This window comes from Nicotiana tabacum, chromosome 17 (assembly GCF_000715075.1).
Source record: "Nicotiana tabacum cultivar K326 chromosome 17, ASM71507v2, whole genome shotgun sequence".
NCBI lineage: Eukaryota > Viridiplantae > Streptophyta > Magnoliopsida > Solanales > Solanaceae > Nicotiana > Nicotiana tabacum.
In genome coordinates this window covers 96,477,047-96,496,394 of record NC_134096.1, presented here as the reverse complement: position 1 = coordinate 96,496,394, position 19,348 = coordinate 96,477,047, and the positions used below count along the sequence as shown (strand labels likewise).

At 36.0% G+C, this 19,348-nt stretch overlaps 1 protein-coding gene across 1 annotated transcript; it reads right to left on the bottom strand.

Annotated features, from left to right (window-relative positions):
• Positions 1-17,547: 17,547 nt before the first annotated feature.
• On the bottom strand, positions 17,548-17,949 carry LOC142171987 (uncharacterized). The gene has a single exon (XM_075235732.1). The coding sequence runs from the start codon at positions 17,947-17,949 to the stop codon at positions 17,548-17,550; it is 402 nt and encodes a 133-aa protein (XP_075091833.1).
• Between the last annotated feature and the right edge of the window lie 1,399 nt (positions 17,950-19,348).

Sequence of the window (19,348 nt, the reverse complement as noted above, 5' to 3'; positions counted from 1 at the left end):
ATCAATCTCTTATTTAATCCAATTCCTTGTTAGCTAAGTTATCCTAGACTAAGTCCCTCTTTCTCAAGTAGAGACTAAGTCAAATGGGCATGAATCAATATTTGCAACCATTAATTCTAAAATTGAAGCATGAACTAAGTTAAATAATCAACACCCAATCATGAACAACTATAAAATTAATCACCCATAAGGTTTACACACTAGGGTTGGGTCACAATCCTAGTAAAAATCTTGCTACTCATAATGGGATTTGAAGAAAATAAAGATGAAAAGCTAATTAAACTCATAATGGAAGATTAAAATGATGAAATCTAATGTTAACATACTCAAATAATCTAAAACTTCCTAAAATAGCAAAGAGAAACGAGTACAATAATTTTGTCATGTACCATGGAAAAAGTAAAGTTACTATATTTAATCACTCTTTTTCGTCGCGGTGTTTACTATGACAACAATTAGATCTTGGTTTGAGAGCTTTATGTAAAATGCAACTCAGAGAAAGTGACAATTTGAATTTCAGAAGGCAAGTTGAAGGTACTTATTACACTTGAAATGGTATGTAGAAACAATTTAGAGGTATATGTAAGCATGCAAAATTTATTGAATTTAAATTCAATAAAATATTTTGGACTATACTTTAAATATATATTAGTCCAAATAAATATTATGGACCTATATGATTGGATTATTTATATTAGTCCAATATATGTTGATTAAATAAGTAAATCCAAATTTATTGGGCTAACCCATTCACTTGGGCCACAAGTGATGGGCCCACTTTATTAGGCTCAAGATGTCATCTTCCTGAAGGCCCAGTTTAGTACCACGTGTCAAATGACGTGGCGCGCCAAGTCAAACAAAAGAGCCAATAGGATCATGCTACATGTCAAAATGACGAGGCACGCAAGTCAAATTAAAAGGCCAATAAAGCTATGCTACATGTGCAAGTGACATGTTCTGGCCAATCAAATGCGGCCTTGTCACACTTCAATCCGATTGGTCAAAAAGAGTTTATTCTCATCACAACTCTTCTCTTCCACAACTATAAATAGGGATCTTCATAACTCAAAAATTGGACCATGAGTTATAATAAGAAGACACAAGGGAGCTCGTGGATCAAATGCCATAATTCTCTACAAACTGCAAGTGTTCATGCATTCAAGCAATTCAACACAAATTTCAAGTATTCATCAAAATCAAGACTGAAGTCAAATCAAATACAAGGCGTTCAAGATCAAGACTACTTGTTCGTGATAAAATTTGTGGCAACAATCAAAGCGTTCGCGGCGGATAAATTAAGTTCAAATTCAAGATCAAGTTTAAAGGCTCTTGAATTTATATTGGAAAAGTAGAATTAGAGGAACCATAGAGATTGTAATACTCAAACTATTTGAAATCAAATACTACAATTGTTGTAATATTTTCGGTCTCGATTATTTTTCTTGACGCAAATTTATTGTCTACAAATTCTGGCACGCCCAGTGAGACAATCTCTACTTTTCGATCACCAAAGGTCAAGAACATCAAAATGTCTTCAAATAAAATCAACTCCAAATCAACTTCCACTAAAGATGCTAATTCCAAGTTTTGTGCTAATGTGGAAAACATCCTCAATATTACCTTTGGAAGATTTGGGCCAGTTATAAGGAGCAAACTAAGCTCTTTAGGAAAACAAACACTTCAAGTGTCATCCACATCAACCCCTGTTGTCGGATCTTCATACTCAAAAGGAACAAGTTCCTCTACAAGCGCGACCCAAAAAGGGAACGATGTCGCCGAAAGGATCGAAAAGGTTCTTGCTCAACTTAGTTTATCTAAGTCCAAGAAATTTTTCATGCAAGTCAATGATGATGACTTGAGAGTTGGATCTCCTCTAGTCTCCATTAATGCAACCTCTAAGCTCTATCCCAATAATGATCTATATTATTTTTCATCCTCTACGGCGATCATGCAAGCAATGGTTATTGAAGCTTCTACTATAGAAGAACAACTTGCAAATTTGACGAAAGCTGTTGAAAGCCTATCAAAGCGAGTGCAAGATCAAGATGATAAACTTTCCAAGTTAAAAAATATATTGGATAGCATAGTAGAGGGAGAATCCACACAAGCACCTTTAAATCTTCAAAGTTCAAAAGAGAAAGAAGACTCCTCCGAAAAGTTAGCAACAACCAAGGAGATTCAAGTCTCCGCTGAAGGTCTGATTCTTGTTGAGAAAGGACTTCATCATGGAGGCTATCAAAGATAAGCCTGAGTCGTCCAAATTATCTCTCACATATGCAAAGCCGTACATGCAAAGAATCGATAACTTGAAGATACATGTTGGTTATCAACCTCCTAAGTTGCAATAATTCGATGGCAAGGGAAATCCGAGACAACATGTAGCACACTTTGTTGCAACAATGCTGGAACTTATGGAGATTATCTTGTCAAAACATTTGTGCGATCTCTCAAAGGTAATGCATTCGATTGGTGCACAGATATCAAATCTAGTTCCATCGATTGTTGGGAGCAGTTGGAGGATGAGTTTCTCAATCGTTTCTATAGCACAAGACGCATCGTAAGCATAATCGAACTTACAAACTCTCATCAACGAAAGGATTAGATAGTTATTGACTTTATCAACCGCTGGAGAAGCTTAAGCCCCAACTGCAAAGATCGCCTTAGCATAACTTCTGGCATCGAAATGTACATTCAAAGCATGCATTGGGGTCTTCGATATATCTTATAAGTTATAAAGCCCAAAATATTTGAAGAACTAGCAACTCGTGCTCACAATATAGAACTAAGTATGGCCATAAGTGCAGACCAAGGGCTACCTGTGTTTGAGGCTTACGAAGAAGAAGAAGAAGAAGAATGAAGAAGAAGAAGAAGAAGAAGAAGAAGAAGAAGAAGAAGAAGAAGAAGAAGAAGAAGAAGAAGAAGAAGAACAAGAAGAAGAACAAGAAGGCGAGGATGGGGGAATGTTTTCGTCCGAAAATGAAACCGAATAGGCTATGCATGTCACTATGCTCCTTAACGCATGAGCCTATACTGCAAGTTATAATGCTCCTTAACGTATGAACCTAAACTGCAAGTTATAATGCTCCTCAACGCATGAGCCTAAACTGCAAGTTATAATGCTCCTCAACGCACTAGCCTAAACTGCAAGTTATAATGCTTCTTAGCACATGAGTGTATATTGTATGTCACCAAGCTCCCTAATTTTGAACTAAATCTTTAAGACATAAAGCTCTTCAAATTCAAGCAAAGTCTTCAAGTTTCAAAGCTCTTCAAATTCGAGCAAAGTGTTCAAGTTGCAAATTTTTTCAAATTCGAGCAAAGACTCAAGTCGAAAGCTCTTCAAAGTCGAGCAAAGACTTCAAGTTGCAAAGCTTTTTAAATTCGAGCCAAACTTCAAGACATAAAGCTCTTCAAATTAGAGCAAAGTCTTCAAGTTGTAAAACTCTTCAAATTCGAGCAAAGTGTTCAAGTTGCAAAGTTCTTCAAATTCGAGCAAAGACTCAAGTTGAAAGCTCTTCAAAGTCGAGCAAAGATTTCAAGTTGCAAAGCTTTCTAAATTCGAGCCAAACTTCAAGATGTAAAGCCCTTCAAATTCGACAAAAGTTTTTATATTGTAAATCTCTCCAAATTCGAGCAAAGTGTTCAGGTTGCAAATCTCTTTAGCTTTGAGCTAAATCTTTAAGTCACAAACCTCTTCAAATTCGAGCGGAACTTCAAGTAGCAAAGCTCTTCAAAATTGAGAAAGTCTTCAAGTCGCGAAGCATTTCGAATTGTAAGGTAAATCTTCAAATTACAACGCTCCTAGACGCACGAGCCTAAACCTGCATGTCATGAAGCTCTTCAAATTTGAGCAAAATCTTCAAGTTGAAAAGCTCATCAAAATACGAGTTTAAATTTCAAGTCACTACGCTCCTAACCCAAAAGCATAAATTGCATGTTACTCCTAGCCCGCAAGAGTATAAACTGTGTGCGTACCATAAAAAAAGGGAAGTACGCTAGGTCAAAAACCTCAAAAGAAGCGGTCTAGGCAAAAGTTAGGATATTAAAATAAATAAATAAAAAACTCACCCGTTCTGAACTACGGTATGACTTGATCTTTTTCACCAAGGTACGTAGGCAGCTTGGAGTTTCTTTCTAAGTTCAGTCACATGAGTTCAAAAATATATATCGCTTTTATTGAGCTTCGTGCCTTATCGGATATCGATGATTCAATGGGGGCAAGCCTCCAAAGGAAATTGACATCTATGATAGGATGGTTGTAGTATTCCTGAAAGAGGCCAAATATTCAAGTTGCTCTCTACAAGTCCACCGGTCTTCAAGTTGTAGTTTTCAAGTTCGACGGCACGTGAGTTTAAGTATTCGATCCCTCCAAATCTTCAAGTTGAACTCCGCGAGTCCTTCAAGTCTTCAAGTCTGCTAATTCTTCAAGTTGAAGTTTTCAAGTCCACCACTCTTCAAGTTGAAGTGTCAAAGTCTGCCCAATTTTCAAGCCCGCCTTAAAGTCTGCAAAATCTCAAGTTTGTTGGTCTTCAAGTTGAAGTCGGCAAGTCCGCCAAGTCTTCAAAGTTTGTCAAGTGTTTAAGTCGAAGTCGTAAATTCCATCAAGTCTTCAAGTTGAGCTTTATAATTTTTCAATCTTAAGGTGGGCATTTAAGTCCCTTTGCACCTTAAGTTGGCCTATTTGCGGGGTTGTCCTTAAAAGAAACTATAATTTTCCAATCTTAAGGTGGATGTTTAAGTCCCTTTACACCTTAAGTTGGCCTATTTGAGGGTTTTTCCTTAAAAGGAACTATACTTTTTCAATCTTAAGATGGACGTTTAAGTCTCTTTGCACCTTAAGTTGGTCTCTTCGTGTGATTGCCCTTAAAAGGATCTATAATTTTTCAATCTTAAGGCGGACATTTAAGTCACTGTGCATCTTAAGCCGGTCTTGTTGCGGTTTGATTCTTCAATATATTGTTAAGAATTTGTCCTTCTTTATGTTTCCATATGGATTTGTCCTTATATATGCCATATGAACCTTTGCGCTTTAAGATCACGCCTCTGATTTTCGTGCGGGGATGAGTATCCATCCCTTCATACCCTAAGATTATCTCTTTGATTCTGAGGCGGGGATAAGTATCCATCCTTTCACATCCTAAGATTGCCTTATTCATGGATCATTTTGATAAACAAGAACATGTCCTTCTCGTTTGACCTAAAAAAAAAAAGAGGAACAAGCAAGAAAATGCAAAAGAAAAGAAAAAAAAGTTACCTCGACACTGTATTTCTTGTGAATTGCAACACTGTAAATTAGTGTTCAATGAAGGAAAGCAGGTAGCCTTGTATAGGTAATTAGATTAGATACGGCGTTGAAACTCTAATTTCGGTATGGCACTAGGTGTAAAGGCGGCGGAAATAAGTTGTCGTAGACAAGGACTCTAAGTGTAGTCTTTAATATCAAATATTCATAGTCTCTCTCCTAAAGAGATTTGGATAGTGATGGTGCAGTGATACAGGAGGTTTGGGATTGAGCTACGTGGCAAACGCATGCACTGGACGTATACTACACATATGACAATATAATGATTCTCAATTAAAAGAGATATTTGTTTTATCAAAGTTAAAATAGAACATTAGCAAGCAATTACAATGTTCAACGTGACTGGAAATTGAAAATTTGGTGTTTCAAGCTTTGGAGTTATCATTATTAATTTAAGGTAGATTGGCCGAATTTTACGTGAAAGAAAGAGAAGAAAGGTATGCTGCTTCATAATACTTTAAGCCTAGTCTTAAAGCTTATATCTAGATAAGTCTTGAAGTAGGGGTATTTGTAAGCATACAAAATTATTGAATTTAAATTCAATAAAATATTTTGGACTATACTTTAAATATATATTAGTCCAAATAAATATTATGAACCTATATGATTGGATTATTTATATTAGTCCAATATATGTAGATTAAATAAGTAAATCCAAATTTATTGGGCTAACCCATTCACTTGGGCCACAAGTGATAAAATTCATGGTAACAATCAAAACGTTCGCGACGGATAAATTAAATTCAAATTCAAGATCAGGCTTAAAGGCTCTTGAATTTATATTGAAAAAGTAGAATCAGAGGAACTATACTGGAGCATAGTTTTAGCCTCCTGAATCAACTAAGGAGAGAAGCCAGTGATTAAGAGGTCATCGACATATATCAAGATAATGACCAATTCAGTGCCATACTGCTTGCTAAAAAGGGAATAGTTATGGTGACTCTGCACAAAGCCTGAGGATGAGAGGGCCTCACTTAGCTTCAAGTTCCATTGTCTAGAGACTTGCCTGAGCCCAAACAATGATTTCTAAAGCTTGCAAACTCTAGGAGGCTCCCCTTCACCTAGAAGACCAGGGGGTGGAGTCATGTAAATTCTTCCAGTAAATCATCTTGAAGAAATGTATTGAAGACATCCATTTGGTGGAGCTTTCATCCTTTCATAGCAGCTAAGGACAAGACAGTCTTTACTATGACCATCTTCACCACAAGGGAGAAGGTATCTTGATAGTAAAGACCCTCTTGTTGTGTGTAACCTTTGGCCACCAAGCAAGCTTTATAGCTTTCCACCTCCCCTTTGGCATTGTACTTTACCATAAACACACATTTACACCCTATAGCCCTCTTGTCGGCTGGAAAGGGAACTAAACTCCAGGTGTAGTTATCCTGTAAAGCCTGCAATTCTTCATCCATGTCAGCAATCTATTTGGGATCTTGAAGAGCATCAGCATAGGAAGTTGGTTCTGTAACAACTGAGAACGAACAAAGTGCCTTGAAGTAAGGTGGAGACAATGAAGCGTAGGACATGTAGGCAGATATGGGGTAGCTGGATCCCAAAGCAGTAGAAGGACCAGTTATTGGCATTCCATGAATAAAATCATTGAGCCAGCCAGGTGGCTTGGAGGTCCTAGTAGACTTCCTTAAACCCTCTTCTGGCATGTCATGTAAGGGAGCTATAGTTGTGTGTGACATCACTGCTGCAAGAAGTGATGTGAGGTGAGACTGTTGTAGGGCCTCAGGAGCTAGACCATCAGGGTCAAGAGTTGAGGAAACCTCAGGAGAAGGTTGAGGTGCAACTGATGAATCAAGAGCTGTCTCTGAGACTTCTGAGGTTGGATCTTTGATGAATGCATCATCAGCATCAACAAACTACTCAACATTAGGCCTCATGTTTGTAGATGTTTTTGTCTTGAAGGGAAAAATATATTCCTTAAAAGATACATCCTTGCTTACAAAAAAATGTTTATTAGTAAGAGTATAACCTATAACCCTTTTGAGTAGATGAGTATCCCATATGTACTGTTGGTTCTGATCTAACTCCAAATTTGTCACTTCTATCAGTGACACTTGCATAACATAAGCTTCCTAGAACCCTGAGATGTTGCAATCTAGGTGGTCGGCCATAGAATATTTCAAAGGGAGACCTCCCTGCTAATGTTGTGAAGGGAATTCTATTGATTATATATACTGCATTTTGCACACAAAATCCCCAGAACTTCAATGGAATGCTCCCCTGGAACCTGATGGCTCTAGCAACCTCAAGAATATATCTGGGTTTCCTCTCTATCACCCCATTCTGTTGGGGTGTATAGACACAGGATCTTTGATGAACCACACTTGCAGCCTTAAATAAATCTGTGCAATGAGAATTAAAGAACTTTGTTTCATTGTCTGATCTGAACACCTTTATTGCACTATTAAACTGAGTCTTTACAAGAGTTATGAAGTCCTTTATTATAGTAGGTACATCACTTTTAAGCTTGAGCAGAAATATCCAAACCATTCTACTATAGTCATCTACTAAAGTGAGAAAGTATCTATTCCCATCATAGGTAGGGGTTTTATAAGGACCTCATACATCACCATGTAAAAAATCAAATGCTTGTCACACCTCCTTTTTACCGAATGAATAAGGAATTTTTTCTAATTTAAGTGACATTAATCGAAATGAGATTATTTATTTGATCAGAGCCGCCACTTGGAATAAGTTATGGTGTCCCAAGTCACCGGTTTATTTTAAAATTCCAAATCGAGGAAATTTAACTCTATTTATGGTCCACGAATACAGAAGACCGGGTAAAGAAATTCTGTTAATCCGGGAGAAGGTGTGAGGCACTCCCGAGTTTCGTGGTTTTAGCACGGTCGCTCAACTATTAATAATTGGCCTAATTATCTGATTTATTATATGTTTAAAAGCCTATTGTGCATTTTTAATTTTTAAACCGCTTTTAGTATTTATGAAATTTATTTGAACAAGTCGCGATGTCGCACACTCGTTTGTTTTATACATATTATGAATCACGCCACGTGAAATGCACCCGCGATTTACAACATGTTAATTGTTTATTATTATTCAAAGTTGTGGTCGAGTCGCGTGAAACGCGCACTCGAATTGGGGATTACGTATCATGACTATGCCATGGGAACCATATTCATAGTCACGATGATTTATTAATCGCGCCTAAAGCAACTAGCGCATTTATGATTATTTCTTAACTTTAAGATTATTGTAAAGGCCATGATTTATGAAAATATAAAATTATGGAAAAATGTGAAATTGATCACTAAGCGTATTCAAAGCTTCTCTTCCAGCACTTATCAAATGAAGTATCAATGATATTGAATAGAGAATCGGGATACAAATCAACCTAAAAAAAAGGTTCATGTCATCAACTCTTTTAGCTTATGTGGAGTCCAAATCAAATCAAATTAAGCAAATACAATTTCAGGATATTCATCAATACATAAAGCAACAAACAAGATAGGATTGAACTTAAACTAGTAAGAATATCATCAGTAAAGAAAATAAAAGTAACATGATGAAAGAAAAATTGATCCCTATTTACTACAACAAACAAGCTTTTACTGCAATATGAACTTTCAAAATTGCCAAACTCATATAAAACAAACCATGAGAATAACATAAATGCTTGCCAAAACAGTTCATAACTCAAGGTGTTAGAATCACAGCTTCATCACTACCTGGAACCACTTTTGTTCATATTTCACACAGATTTTAAATTAATAGCATGTACAATGAAGGATGGGGGGATCGTAAGCTGAATTCTCGAAAATTCATGTAATACAGGCAAGCAAATCAAGTGAACTCAGAAATCAATAAACCAAACAACATATTCAGGATCCAAATCAAACAAATTTGAGTATGTAAATTGAGGTGAGTAACTAGTCGTGCGAAAACAAATAGAGAATGCCAAATAAAGGCTGAGAAGGAAGCAAATGAAGCTGAGCGGAGCAGTAATCAGAAGCAATGAACTTAACCTTCAGCAACCTTTAAACCCAAAAAATCGTTTTTCAAAGCTTGTTTTCAGATCTCCTTTTTTGAGTTTTTGAATTTTTGGAAAGTTTTTGTTTCTACCTCTATGGTGAGCTCTTTTCGTGTGTGAGCCGTGAGTGAGAGGTGTGCATATGCCTCTGTATTCAGACGGGAGTGAGGCAAGAATGAGCTTATGTGATAGAGAGAAAAGAAAAGAGAGGGGCGGCGACTAGGGTTTTTTTGGGTGTAGAGGGGGGAAATCTGATCTCTTCTTCAGGTAGTGATGGAGAGGGGAACTAGGTTGTATTTTAGACATGAGGGGGGGATTTTGGGCCGGCGGGTAGTGGGCTGGGGCGAATGGAAGGAAAATGGGCCACTAGAAGCACCTGGCCCAAAGATGTAATGAGATCCCATAGCCTTCTCTTTTCTTTCTTTGTATTTTGCAAGACTAATCAATTTATTTAACACTCCTAATTCTAACTAATTTGTAAAATTAACCAAATGACCTATTTTTCTATAATTAACTAATTCATTTAGCTAACCAATGCATGTAAAGTTACTAATGTATTTTTTGGTATTTTAGTATTTTACAAATGCAATTGATTATGCAATTAAAATCTAAAAAATGTAAAAATTTAAAATATTTTTGTATTTTCTTTAAGATTTAAAATGAAACTTAAAAATGCATCAAACATGAATACGTACAAAGCAAACTAAGTAAAAAAAAATAGAAAAATAATTTAAAGTTATTTTTTGGATTTTTTAGGATTACTTTTATATAAGGGCAAACTTTAGGTGCTCACAGCTGCCCCTCTTTACTTGGAAACATGAAGAGTTTTCGGGCAAAGATAAAGTGAGCAATTACGAGCAATTTTTGCACATTTGGATACTCCATGGGAAGCGTTTTTTGAAACGTTTGATCGAACCTTACTTCAGAGGTTGCCTACATATCCTTGGCTATAAAAGAATCAGGTTAGTGTAGTTCTGGAAGTTTAGATAGCTGGAACTACCGAGAAGCTGTGATTTCACTGTTATTGTTGTTGTTTACTGCTTGCTGAGCTCCTTATTACACCAAAGTCAAAATGAAAAAGACTAACTAAGCCTATTAGCTACGAGTTACAAGATTCCTATCTATGAGTCTTTTGAAGCTTGATCTTGAGTTTTGGCTGGTTCTTCCTGCAGACTCTGATCTGAACCTTGATGCTTGCTAGCTGCAGGTGCTAGTTCATTCTTCTTCGGCTTTTCAGATCAAGATGCGACATGCAAAGCTTGCGACTTCAATCATGTCTTGGTCATCCTGGACTGTCGACTTGCATTCTTGAGGTGAGCTTCTGTACTTCTAACTTGAATTGAATTCTGAAATAACTTCCCTCATTCTTCAGGTGGGCACCTGCAACTGACTTGAAATTTGAACTGAATTCCCTCGTTCTCCAGGTGCCTGCTAATGACTTGAAAATTGAAACAAATTCCCACATTCTCCAAGTGGGTGCCTGCCGCTAACTTAAAACTTGAAATAAATTTCCTCATTCTCCAGGTGGGCGCCTGATGACTTAAAACTTGAAATAAATTCCCTCATTCTCCAGGTGGGCGCCTGCTGACTTTAAAATCTTGAAATGAATTCCCTCGTTTTCCAGATGGGTGCCTGATGTTGACTTAACACTTGAAATGAATTCCCTCATTCTCCAGGTGGGCGCCTGATGTTGACTTAAAACTTGAAATAAATTCCCTCGTTCTCTAGGTGGGCGCCTGATGACTTAAAACTTGAAATAAATTCCCTCATTCTCTAGGTGGGCACATGCTGACTTAAAAACTTGAAATAAATTCCCTCGTTTTTCAGGTGGGTGCCTGATGTTGACTTACACTTGAAATGAATTCCCACATTCTCCAGGTGGGTGCCTGATGCTACAACAAAATAGACAAAACAAAAGAAACTTTTCTGCCCCAGTTTGTACTAGGAAGATTTGTGAGTTGTTAGCAGAACTATAAATCACCTATGTTATTGATGAATGATGCAATGATGAGAGTAAAATTAAAGACTCGACTAGGATGTGCGTCTCCTAAAGAAATAAAAATCTGAAAAACCTAAACTAGAAAGTGCGTCTCCTAAATTTTAGATTGAGCTTGCGGAAAACTATAAACTAAGCTTGACTAAACTAAAAACTGACCCTATTCTCCAGGCGGGACCCCTGATTTCAAGAAAACTAAAGATTGATAATTTAAGAAAACTGAAAATTGACCCTTTCTTTTTAAAAAAAGAAAAAGAAAAAAAAATCCAGACTTCCCTTTTTTTAAACTTATTATCGTAGCAGAAAATTCATTAGATTAGGTTTTAATCTTAGGAGAAAGATTCATCAGACTAAGATTTTGATCCTAGGAAAAAAATTCATCAGACTAGGTCTCTTTTTTTTTTTTGGTATCTTTGGAGAAAGATTCATCAGACTAAGATTTCTATCCTAGGAGAAAGTTCATCAGACTAGGTTTTCAATCTTAGGAGAAAGATTCATCAGACTAAGATTTCGATCCTAGGAGAAAATTCATCAGACTAGGTCTCTTTTTTATTATCTTAGGAGAAAGATTCATCAGACTAAGATTTCGATTCTAGGAGAAAATTCATCAGACTAGGTTTTCTATCTTAGGAGAAAGATTCATCAGACTAAGATTTTGATCCTAGGAGAAAGTTCATCAGACTAGGTCTTTTTTTTTTTGTTATCTTAGGAGAAAGATTCATCAGACTAAAACGTTTATCCTAGGAGAAACTTCATCATACTAGATTTTCTATCTTAGGAGAAAGATTCATCAGACTAAGATTTTGATCCTTGGAGAAAGTTCATCAGACTAGGTCCTTTTTTTATGGTATCTTAGGAGAAAGATTCATCAGACTAAGATTTTGATCCTAGGAAAAAGTTCATCAGACTAGGTTTTCTATCTTAGAAGAAAAATTCATCAGACTAAGATTTTTATTGGGAGAAAATCCATCAGACTAGGACTATTTATCCTAGGAGGAAAAATGTGAAAAGCAATGGAAACATTTTATGCACACTAGTAAGACAGATAAAGGCAAAGATTTGAGAAACTTCCTTTTGTCGGCTCTTCTCTTCTTCTTTTTTTGGTCTTTCTTTTCTTCTCTTTTTTTTTTGTTTTTGAACCAACTTCCTTGCACTGCTTTGTTCCTATTTCAAACAAAGAAAATTTTATAAGTTTTAAAAATGATGGTCGGTTTGTGGCCTTGAGTCTTGGGCAGCTTGGCTTTTGCTCAATCAGCTTGAGTCAGTTTCAAGAAACTTTTTGCTCTGCATCAACCCTGATTGTTTCACACTCAGTACCATTTGTATTTGTGGCTCAATCAGCCTTATCTCAAAAAAGAGATTTCTTTTCTTGGATAACCTTTTCTGATATCTTAAATGGCTTTGCTTTTGGAGCAATTTGTCTATCAGAGAGAATCACAACGGGTAAGAGCCTTTTGCACGATATGCACACTTCGTAGTTATTCTTCGATACTACAGAGAATCTTTGATTAACCTTGAGGTTATCTTTGCTTGCTTTACCCGAATAGGCTGACATCTTTTGGGGGAAAGCCTTTGCGTGAATCCGCAAGGCATGTTGACAGTAACAACTAAGTGTGCTGGCCAAATTTACTTTGTGCAACTGAAAAGCTGGTAGCAGATTTTGAAATCTTTTCTTACTTATTTTGACAAGGACTGACCCAGAGTGAAGGGACACAATGGTGCAAAGAAACAGTATTAACAAGAAGTGCCCCTGTCAGGAAGGACAGAAGGAAGAGTTTTTTTTTTCAATAGCTAGCCTTAATGATCATGACATGCATTTTGGACTTAACAGTCTGATCTATCAAACTGACCAAATCTTCCCTTTTACCATTCTTATGATTTTGAAGTCGGGCTTGTTCGTGCCAATCATTTGCATCAGCTTCACGACTCACTATCGACTAATGGTGCCCCGAGAGGTTTTTACCAACAAGTCTCTCTCATTTATTCATCTCTGCTTACCGTCGTCTTACAATGCTCATGAGGGTTTTCACTAGTAAGACTCTCATTTTTTCTTCTTTATTTTTCTTTTTCTTTTGCTTTCTAGTGTGAGCAACTGACAATGTTTTATGTTACGTGACAATCGTTGCTCATTGCATACTTCTCTTGGCATTCTTAAAGGCATATCGGGAGGTCTTTATTCGGAAGGTTTTTGGATGGGTTGGAAAGAAAGGACGGCATTAGACTCAAAATACACTCAAAATGAGGGGTTGTAGACTTACAACTCTTGGAATCGACTCTTTCAAAAGTGGAATAAAATCTTTGTCCCTGTTTCTGATACTGGGGATTTTTGGATTTTTTTATTTTCTTTTTTTTTTTTGAATTCTTATTTGGTTGGACCGAACCGTGTAAAGCTGCCTACGTATCCTTTTTTTTAAGGAATCAGATCTAACGTAGTTCAAACATATGACTTAACTTTTTTTTCATCTTTCTTTCTTTTTCTTTGTCTTCTTTTTTCTTTTTTCTTCTTTTTCCAAAACAAGTTGCCCCAACTTTTATTTTCGGAGGGCATGAGACTTTGACTGTTCTTTTCTTCTTTTTCTATTACTTGAACTTTCTAAAATCAAATAATAGACAAAAACTAAGTATAACAGTTATTCTAAGCTCGAATTCTGAACTCTGAACCAGAGATTCTGGGTTCTATTCTCCAGCAGAGTCGCCAGAGCTGTCATACCTCCTTTTTCCCGAAGGGATAGGGTTTTTTTTCCAATTTAAGTGACATTAATCGAAATGAGATTATTTATTTGATCAGAGTCGCCACTTTGAATAAGTTATGGTGTCCCAAGTCACCGGTTTATTTTAAAATCTCAAATCGAGAAAATTTGACTCTATTTATAGTCCACGAACACAGAAGACCGGGTAAGAAATTCTATTAACCCGGGAGAAGGTGTGAGGCACTCCCGAGTTCCATGATTTTAGCACGGTCGCTCAACTATTAATAATTGGCCTAATTATCTGATTTATTACATGTTTAAAAGCCTATTATGCATTTTTAACTTTTAAACTGCTTTTAGTATTATGAAATTTGTTTGAACAAGTCGCGATGTCGTGCACTCGTTTGTTTTGTACATATTACGAATCGCGCCACGTGAAACGCACCCGCGATTTATAACATGTTAATTTTTTATTATTATTCGAAGTTGTGGTCAAGTCGCGTGAAACGCACACTCGAATTGGGGATTACGTATCATGACTATGCCACAGGAACCATACCCATAGCCACGATAATTTATTAATCGCGCCTAAAGCAACTAGCGCATTTATGATTATTTCTTAACTTTGAGATTATTGTAAAGGCCATGATTTATGAAAAAATAAAATTATGGGGAAATGTGAAATTGATCACTAAGCGTATTCAAAGCTTCTCAAAGCTTCTCTTCCAGCACTTATCAAATGAAGTATCAATGATATTGAATAGAGAATCGGGATACAAATCAACCTAAAAAAAAAACTTCACGTCATCAACTCTTTTAACTTATGTGGAGTCCAAATCAAATCAAATCAAGCAAATACAATTTCAGGATATTCATCAATACATAAAACAACAAACAAGATAGGATTGAACTTAAACTAGTAAGAATATCATCAGTAAGGAAAATAAAAGTAACATGATGAAAGAAAAATTGATCCCTATTTACTACAACGAACAAGCTTTTACTGCAATATGAACTTTCAAAATTGCCAAACTCATATAAAAAAAACCATGAGAATAACATAAATGTTTGCCAAAACAGTTCATAACTCAAGGTGTTAGAATCACAGCTTCATCACTACCGGAACCACTTTTGTTCATATTTCACACAGATTTCAAATTAACAGCATGTACAATGAAGGATGACGGGATCGTAAGCTGAATTCTCGAAAATTCATGTAATACAGGCAAGCAAATCAAGTGAACTCAGAAAGCAATAAACCAAACAACATAGTCAGGATCTAAATCAAACAAATTTGAGTATGTAAATTGAGGTGAGTACCTAGTCGTGCGAAAACAAATAGCGAATGCCAAATAAAGGCTGAGAAGGAAGCAAATGAAGCTGAGCGGAGCAGTAATCAGAAGCAACGAACTTAACCTTCAGCAACCTTTAAACCCAGAAAATCGTTTCTCAAAGCTTATTTTCAGATCTCCTTTTTTGAGTTTTTGAATTTTTGGAAAGTTTTTATTTCTACCTCTATGGTGAGCTCTTTTCATGTGTGATCCGTGAGTGAGAGGTGTGCATATGCCTCTGTATTCAGACGGGAGTGAGGCAAGAATGAGCTTATGTGATAGAGAGAAAAGAAAAGAGAGGGGCGGCGACTAAGGTTTTTTTGAGTGTAGAAGGGGGAAATCTGATCTCTTCTTCCGGTGGTGATGGAGAGGGGAACTAGGGTGTATTTTAGACATGAGGGGGGGATTTTGGGCCGGCGGGTAGTGGGCTGGAGCGAATGGAAGGAAAATGGGCCACTAGAAGCACCTGGCCCAAAGATGTAATGAGATCCCATAGCCTTCTCTTTTCTTTCTTTGTATTTTGCAAGACTAATCAATTTATTTAACACTCCTAATTCTAACTAATTTGTAAAATTAACCAAATGACCTATTTTTCTATCATTAACTAATTCATTTAGCTAACCAATGCATGTAAAGTTACTAATATATTTTTTGGTATTTTAGTGTTTTACAAATGCAATTGACTACAATTAAAATCTAAAAAAATATAAAAATTTAAAATATTTCTGTATTTTCTTTAAGATTTAAAATACAACTTAAAAATGCATCAAACATGAATACGTACAAAGCAAACTAAGAAAAAAAAATAGAAAAATAATTTAAAGCTATTTTTTGGATTTTTTAGGAGTAATTTTATATTAGGGCAAAAATTAGGTACTCACAATGCTTTAGAAGCTCTGCTACTACTTTGTGGAAAAGAAAATCTTGTTTGCTTCGCCAAAGGACAAATAGGATAGACATTATTATTATGCAACTTATTGTGCTTTATTATATGCATTTGTTGTAAAACCTTAGGTGGAATGTGCCCAAATCTTCTATGTCATAGCTCTTCTTCATTGGTCACACACAGTATTGCTGAAGCGTGAACCCTGTCTTTATCACTGTGAGGCCAATAGTATAGATCTCCTTTCAACCTACCAGTCCCCTTCACCTTTCCAGTGTGAAGGTCCTGCATTAGGCAAAAATCAGGAAAGAACAACATACAACAGTTTAATTCCCTAGTCAGTTTCGACACTGACACTAGATTGAATTTAAAACCTGGGATGCAAAGCACATTGGATATAATCCCTTGATCTAACTCAGAATTTCCTACACAAAAAATGGCCAAGCTATCTCCATTTGGTAAATAAACTTTTCCACCAATACAGCTAGATTGCTCCTTAGGCTTAGAAATCATTTCACTATTTGAAACCATGTGATCTGTTGCACCTGTATCTACTATCTATTTATCACCCTTTTCTTTACTGTCAGTAGAACTAGTTACACTAACTGCATTTCCAAGCATTAGAGGACCAGTTATACCTGCTGCATTAGCTGTTGGCTCAGGTGTATTGTCTTTTTGTAGCATCATCAGAATTTGATCATACTGTTCTGGAGTGAATGGCATTGGCATGCTCAATCCTGTGTACCCTGCATTGGTATGATCAACACTTGGACCTAATGGTCGTGTAGCTCCATGACTTGTGTGTCCATTTCTTGGATTATTTCCCATTCCTTGATATTGTGCATGATTTCCTAATTGTGTAGAGTCACCAAAGGGCGCTGAATTAGCCACTTGCTTCCTTCTGCCTTTGAAATCTGCTAGATATCCAATCAATTGATAGCAATTCTCCTTACTGTGTCCTTTCATTTTACAGAATTCACACTGTATACTAAAATTTTTTCTAGGTTTCTGCATCTGAGATCCTTTAGCACTCCAAAATGCAATAATGTCATTTCCTTCCACTAATAAGTTGAGACCTGCAGAGTTATGCCCTCGTGATCCTCTCTGAGTCTCATCCTCAATAACCATGGAATATGCCTCATTTAGACTTTGTTCAATGGATTTCATTAGGATTTGGCGTCTTGCCTGACTATACGAGTCATTTAGACCTCCTAAAAATTGAAGTAGCCTCTACTGACTTAGGTGCTAAACATAGTCCTTCACAGAGCTAGGAGGCGGCACTATGGAGTCAAATTCCCCCCCCCCCCCCAATTCCTTCAATTTTGTGAAATATGTAGAAACAGAATCAGTACCTTGATATTGTTGCAATTTCCCTATGTAGCTGATAGATCCTCCTTCGATTGACTTTGTCAAGCCTTTCACGAAGATCCTCCCATACAGCTTGGGCATTCGATGCATACATTATCCCACTGAGTAAATCTGGTGATACAGTATTCATAATCCATGAAAGGACTATAGTGTTACAAGTTTTCCAATTCTCATGCAATGCTGCCGGAAATAAGGCCTGGGTGTGTTTACCATCAACGAACCCTAGCTTTCGCTTGGCTTGAAGTGTAATCTTCATCGATCTCCACCACAAGCCATAGTTCTCGGATTCTTTGAGCTGAACCGGAATTAGCACTGAGCTCGAAGTATCTGACGGATGCACGAACAACGGATGAGTATGATTAATTTTGTTTTCCCCCATTTCTAAGTCGAAGAAAACATAATTGCAAAAGAAATTTCGCAAATGCCAGAATTTTGAGAAATCAACTATCTTCTAACGAGCTTTAGCTTCTGTAATCTAATGATCGAGAAGCGTACTCAGATCTTCTCTGATGGCTTTGATACCATGTCAAAGTCAGCATGGAAGCACTCAAGCTAGAACTTGGTCGCAGTAGAAGAGAGAAGAGAGACTGGAAATGTAAACTGTTTTTATTGAAAAACAAAGCCACAGTATTAATACACATTTACTGACCGACTAAACTAACAAATGCACAAATTACATAATTATCCCCAACACACTAACTACATAACTACCCCTATGCCTATGTTCTCAATATAAACATTAATACGTTGAAATCGAAGAACACATAGACGCCCCAAAGCAACGGCAATCAGGAGTGACCCATTCTTTTCCTTGATTATACCAGTGATCACTTCTTCTTTTGCAAGCCCAAAAGTGTTAACTATTTTTCTACTAGTATTTGTAATTATTTCTTTACGAAATAACATCCACATTGAGCATTAACCATTTGATAATGAGATTCAAGGCATTATTTGTTTGATTCACCACATCTGCCTGATTTCCAAATATTTTTCCTTATACTTTCACACTTTCTTTCTAACGAGAATTTATTTTCAAAATATATGGAATCTTGCAAATAGCTACAGATTCAAGGCAAGTTATTTGTAAATAAAACTCATATATCAAAATATACTCATGTATCGACATCCACCAGGAACTTCTGAACTAACTCCCTTTCTTCTTGCTTCACTCCACCCAAATCATTCAGTTCCCATCAATATTCAAGTTTTTCCGTTGAAAGAAATATGAATCAGTGTACATGTGTCGATATGGTACATCAACATATAAATAAAAAATAAATTTTATACAAATTTAATGCAAATTTGAATATCTACAATAACATACATAGTAAAAATAAATTTCATACAACTAATTATACATTATACAATTTATTTACAACTTATGTACAACTTTCATACATTATTTTTACCCAATTAAATGCAACTACAATATCATACAACTGAAATATAATTTTTATACAAATTTTATACAATATGTCTTTTTTATATTTTGTATAAGATTTTATACATAATAAAAATAAATTTTATACAACTAATTATATATTATACAACTTATCTACAACTTTCATACATTATTTCTATCCAGTTAAATACAATTACAATATCATACAACTTAAATATAATTTTTATACATATTTTATACAACTAGTCCTATGTTACGCGCGTTGCGCGTGTACTCTATGTCGATGGGTAACAGATTTTAAAAAATTACATAAAAATTATCTATTGAGTTATAAAATAAAAGTAAAAATTATTAAGAATTATCTACTGAGTTATAA

Excerpts from the sequence above, each read along its gene's own strand:
- LOC142171987 (XM_075235732.1), bottom strand. The coding sequence starts at position 17,949 with ATGGGGGAAAACAAAATTAATCATACTCATCCGTTGTTCGTGCATCCG.